General features: G+C 46.1%; 1 protein-coding gene across 2 annotated transcripts; it reads right to left on the minus strand.

The window, feature by feature from the left end:
- Positions 1-835: 835 nt before the first annotated feature.
- LOC141961419 (mothers against decapentaplegic homolog 1-like) lies at positions 836-2,233 on the minus strand. 2 transcript variants are annotated; one of them, XM_074908306.1, is made up of 2 exons: positions 1,457-2,233; positions 836-1,261 (listed from the first exon to the last, which is right to left on the minus strand). In XM_074908306.1, exons 1-2 carry the CDS (start codon positions 2,231-2,233, stop codon positions 836-838), a joined length of 1,203 nt encoding a protein of 400 aa, XP_074764407.1. The 2 variants fall into 2 exon arrangements, with proteins under 2 accessions (XP_074764407.1, XP_074764406.1); XM_074908305.1 differs by having other exon boundaries at positions 836-2,233.
- Between the last annotated feature and the right edge of the window lie 3,638 nt (positions 2,234-5,871).

The following is a 5,871-nucleotide window of genomic DNA, read 5'->3' on the forward strand; positions in this document are numbered from 1 at the left end:
TGCTCCTGAGAAGGTCCGACATCACCTGTCCATGGGAAGTAGAGAATAAATCTGTTTGCTTTTGCTTCTGTGTGCGGACTTTTGCTTTGCTTTGCTTATATTAAAACTGCTTCTGTTTCACCCACAAGGGTTAGTTTATCTTCTTTCCCCTCTTTACCCTGTTGAGAAAACAAAGGGAAGGGGGGGGGAGGGGGGGGAAGTGATAGAGCGACTTGGTGGATACCGGGCATTTAGCCAGAGTCAAACCATCACATCCCCCCAGTGCTTCCTATGACCAGGTCTTCTGTATTAACCTTTAACATGTTACTGGAAATGTTTGTTGTCGTGGTAGGGGTAGAGCCCCGGGTAACAATCATACGCACCAATATGATTTAACAACTTGTTCCAACATTATTAGGCAACTGCCAGTATATATAACGTAGTGCATGCAACAATCACGCGTGCAATAACAACTCGTGATTTGTCCCTGAGCTCAGTTCACGTGCCACTGCTGACTCCTCACTGGCACAGCATAAGCGATCCACGAGGCAGTTTTGTCTGAGGGCACTCCCCCCTGTGGCTGCAGCATCCCGTTCTACATGCTGCTAACACTGTTGTTTACCTAAGGGGTTTGCCTTATATGGCTTCTAAGGTGACTTCAAGGACAACTGCAGTTCAGCACACCAGTCAGGATTGTCCAACTTGTCTAGCAATACTGTATGAACATTTTCCTTCATAAATATCCCTACATATCCCCCTTTTTCTTTTTGGACAACTCAGACCTGCTTGTTTATTTTAAGAATGCACCGCTTAATGTAAGAACAACCGTTTTCGAAATGCAGGAACTTGGGACCTTTTAAGACCCTGAAGAAATAGGATTATGAGGAGAGCCCATCTGATTCATTACTTTATCCAGCCATTGAAGGGGACCATGAAGATGTATCTCTATGCAGCATGGAGTGCTTGTTACATTCTGGCAATGATACTCAGCTCCCCAACCCTTCACAAAACTTATACGGAGACTGCACATCTTAGTAAGCTTGTACACTGTCTCAAAGCCATGATTAACTGATTGAGCCAACAGCTGAGCAAACTCTTGATTATTGAAAACCTTCAAACTGCAACCACTGGGGATTTTGCAGACTGTGGTGGGATAGAACCCATGATGGTAACTGCAGTTCTGGCTTTGCACAAAAATACTGCTGCCGCTCAGACACTCAGCATACACTTCCCCACCAAAGTAATAGAGATGAGCACCTTTGCCAATATGCCGCCTAGTGTTCTCAATGGTGGCGTTGCGGTTAACGTTCAAGAACAGCCCCAGGCAAAATCTCTTCTTGCTGTTTGAAGGGTCAGTGAAGCCATCCACCAAGATGCTGGTGGAAGCAGCATGGAATGCCTCCCTGACGTGATTATTCAGCTCATAGTAGACAACGGAGCACCAATGCTTTGGCTCTTCGTAAGCAACTGCCTGAACATCTCTTCTGTGTATGTCAGGGGGAATTGCGGGTGCCATCTTGTTGGTATCCATTAGCTGGGAGGTATCATGTGTCGTCTGACCTTCCAGAGGCAGGTAAGCAGGAGGAGGAGCATCACCTGGCATCTGGAAAGGATTTCCCAAGTTTAAGCTGGTTGGAGAATGTGGGTAGGTGCTGCTGCTGCTTCCAGGTGAGTTTGGACAGCTGCTGTTGTGTGAGTGAAGGAACGGGTGACTATTGGGTTGCTGGAAAGAGTTTGGGGAAGCAGCATTGTGCGGCACATGGGGTTCGTTTTGTCCCAGGTTGCGGAACTGGGTCAAGAGGCTGTGCTGGGGGTTGTACTCACTGTGTCTCGGGACCAGCACCGGAGGAAGGACAGGACTCTCTACCTGCTCGTAGTGGTAGGGATTGATGCAAACCTCCTTCTGTTTTGAACCAAAGGGGAACTCGCAGCACTCCAGTGGTTTGAGTTCGTGATGGCTCTGCAGGTCCGGCCAGCGCCACACTCTACAGTAAATTGCATGCGAGAGCCCTTTCCGGTGTGACACCTGAAGCCTGCCGTCCAAGGGATGAGGAACTGTGACACAGTCGCTGGGCTGACCAGGACAGCTTAAAGCTTTCTCCAGCTCCACCATAGCACCCTTTTTCTTCTTCATTTTTTTCAGTAGTGCATCAACAGCTTTCTCTGCCTGTTTTTCTTCTTTATCACCCTGTCTCCATCCCAACAGCCTCTTCCCTGCTGGGCTGGTAAAGGAGAATAAACTGGTCGCATTCATGGTGACCCCACTGTGGTGATATCCCAGAACCAAGCAGGAGAGACCGTTCTGTTCTACCACCACCACCAGGGTACAGCAGGCTGTGTCAGTAGTCAAAAGCAACCTGTATCAAATGATTTGGGCTCCTCTTTCTTTTCAGTCCTCCAGTCCCAGGAAGGCAGCACTGACATCCCCTCTTGATGGACACGACCCCCTCATCATTTTAAACTCTTCCGGCTGAGAACTTCTTCTGAGGACATCTGCCAAGGCTGAAGTCCTAGTTGAGTTCAATGGGTGAGGTCTCCGAGGTGTCTTTGTCATCTCCAAAGGATGCGCTCCTCTCTGGTGGACATGCAGCACGGGTAAAACGACTCGGTACCCACAGTGGCCCTTCACCTGTTGAGACCCACGTATACCCTCGACCATTAAACAGAACTGGAGCTGGTCCCTCCCATCGTCATGTGCGTAGGTGCTTATAACGTACAAAGAAACTGGGTAAAGAGTGAGGTCAGCCAGCTTTTACTGTCACATCATGAATAACGACAGGAGGCTCTTCTCTTCCTTCTGTAATACAAAGATAGTTCAAGATAGACAACACATTGTTTAGTCTTTGCTTTGGGTCAAGCTCGTCATTATTCTTTTGCTTCTCTAGGTATTCCTTTACAATCCTGTCAGTCCATTCCACCACGGCTTGTCCTGTGGGAGAATGGAGTATTCCTGTGCTATGTTTGATATTCCATGTTCGCATAAAGGATTTAACACTTGGGCTAGTGTATGCCAGGCTGTTATCAGTTTTTATTTGTTCTGGAACGCCCATAACCACAAAACATACTGTTAAATGTTTCTTCACATGCAATGCTTTTTCTCCAGGTTGGGCAGTGGCCCAAACAAACTTAGAAAAGGTATCTATGGACACATGGACATATTTTAATCTCCCAAACTCAGACACATGTGTTACATCCAACAGCAGAGGCGTTCATCGCCACATGTGCATTTTGTTCGTCTCTAGACGCTCGCAAAAGCATCTCATCAACTGGATCTCCATTTGGTAGTCCAGCTAAGATTGTTTTTGTGTGAGCTCTGGTAACTTCAATTGCTCCTCAATTGCATGGGACAACCGGTCAATAAAGGAGTTGTATGACTCAGTAATTCCTTGTCTAACAGCCGCGAACGGTGATGGCTCTTTTCCTTCTGGAATGTGTTGGAAGGCTTGATGGGCCAGTTTTTGTGACAACTGCTGAAAAGTTGGAGGAAAGGTAATTTATATAGTTGTGGTTGCACAGGCACCTTGTCCTGTTAACATATCCACACTGTAACTGCATAAAGAGGGTCATTGAAATCTTGCTGATGTTTATTCAATTCCGCAATGGCGAGCTGTTTCCACATTCTTTCCCATAGTAAATATTGCAATGATGTCAGCAAAAGAGTAGCTACATTTTGACAGACAGCAGGTGCCATTAAATCGGCAGTAAAGATATATTTTATAATGTTTGTGTCTGCTTAAGACTTTAAACCATAAGAGGCAATCACTTGTTTAGCTTGCTGCAAAATCTTCCAATCATGCGGTTCCCATTTTCCTGTGCCATTCTGGATGATTACTGGGCAGGCAAGTGTTCCAGCTGTGTGCCAGTCCCCTTCTAATAACACGTCTTTCATCACTCCGGACCCTCGGTGTTGTAAAGGATCAGCTCCAGAGGCTTGAGAGGAGTTTGGTGTATTTCACGGAAGAGGGCGTTATTCTGCCACAGCTGGTGGGGAATGAGGAGGCGCCGAGGGGTGTGACGAAGGATCTTCATGTGTGTTCCTAGGGCCCCACTGTGTGGTAGATACAGGAGGGTTTGTATCTGCATGTGACGGTCCAAGCAACTCTTCAAGTCTTTTTTATCAGCTGATGTATGGTTTTGTCAGTCTCTAGATTGCTGTTCGGTGGCACCTTCATAGGCATATTACATTCTGACGTGGGATTAGCTGACATAGAGCAGGAAGTAGGCGGACCTGAGGAAGGAAGAGGCAGCAAGAACTTGGGGTGGCGACTCAGTGCTCCAGCCCCCACCTCCTTTCTGTCTGAAACAAGCCCCTCCTTAGCTGCTTCTACCATCTGTATTTCCAGCCTTGTTTCAGTCAGTTCTTTGACTTCACAACATTCACATCCGTCCTCTACTCGTGAAGCAATCTCAGCCGCGATCGATGCTACCAGACCCGACATCCCATGAACAGGAAATGCCTCTGAAGTAAGCCCACAGACCCTCACAGCATGCCCTGGTTTCGCTTTAGACAAATCATTAGTCTGCGTTTCTGGTTGCAATGACTCCACTGCGGCTGCAGCAACCTTGCATTCCGTTTTCGTTTCGTTTATTGCATTAACCACCTCCCACCACACGGGTCCCAGTTCTTTTGCCTTTTTACCAGTCTTTCCGCCTTCTCTGGTACTCCACCACAACGCATCTCCCACTTCTCTCCATTCTTGAGAACAGGAAATCAGAGCTAAGGCAAAATTCTCGATTCTGAGCCCAATGAACAAAGTCTGTTAAATTAATGCAACTCACATTGCTCCCTCTCTTAGAGAGAATACTAGCAAGGAGTTGAATTGCCGTGTCCGTTTCTAACACCATCATGGCTTACCTTCGCAGAAGACAACCTGGCCAGCATTGTCTCCTACTCCAGAAGTAGGTTTTTGCGTCCCGCTTCTGGGTTACTCTGCGCCGCTTCTACCCTGTCCGCCTTCTAGCACTGCCGATCCCCTGGTCGATGTGAAGTTAAAAAGGGAGGCGTCCTTGTTTGCCTTCCAGCACTGCCAATCCCCTGGTCGATGCATAGTTAAAAAGGGAGGCATCCCTGTTCGGGCGCTATTTGTCGCGGTAGGGGTAGAGCCCGGGTAACAAGCATATGCACCAATATGATTTAACAACTTGTTCCAACATTATTAGGCAACTGGCCAGTATATAAAACATAAACGTAGTGCATGCAACAATCATGCACGCAATAACAACTCGTGATTTGTCCCTGAGCTCAGTTCACGTGCCACTGCTGACTCCTCACTGGCACAGCATAAGCGATCCACGAGGCAGTTTTGTCTGAGGGCACTCCCCCCTGTGGCTGCAGCATCCCGTTCTACATGCTGCTAACACTGTTGTTTACCTAAGGGGTTTGCCTTATATGGCTTCTAAGGTGACTTCAAGGACAACTGCAGTTCAGCACACCAGTCAGGATTGTCCAACTTATCTAGCAATACCTTATGGCCATTTTCCTTCATAAATTTCCCTACAGTTTGTGTTAATCCAGGAAATTTTAAGACTTCACGTCTCATGTTTTTATTGTGAATTCTTAACAGATTGAAAAATACCACCATGAATCTAAAAAAATGGTTTTGTGCTAATTTTTCTTTAACAGGAAAGTCCTATGCTTTGTTTACTAGGTACAAGATCTAGATATACAATGTGCAATTTGCCACGGCATGTGCATAGGTACTTGAAAAATTGACTACTACAAATACAATAAATATCTGCTAGTGGTAGTGGTACTGAAAATAAGTGAACAAAAATGTTTTATATAAAACATACATTTAAAAATGTAAATGCCATTTTACTTCTATATATCTTGTTAAAAAGAGCATCAATCATTCATTAAACTTTATAAACCAAATATATTATTTTCTTATG

This window comes from Athene noctua, chromosome 5, assembly GCF_965140245.1.
Source record: "Athene noctua chromosome 5, bAthNoc1.hap1.1, whole genome shotgun sequence".
In the NCBI taxonomy this organism is placed as follows: domain Eukaryota; kingdom Metazoa; phylum Chordata; class Aves; order Strigiformes; family Strigidae; genus Athene; species Athene noctua.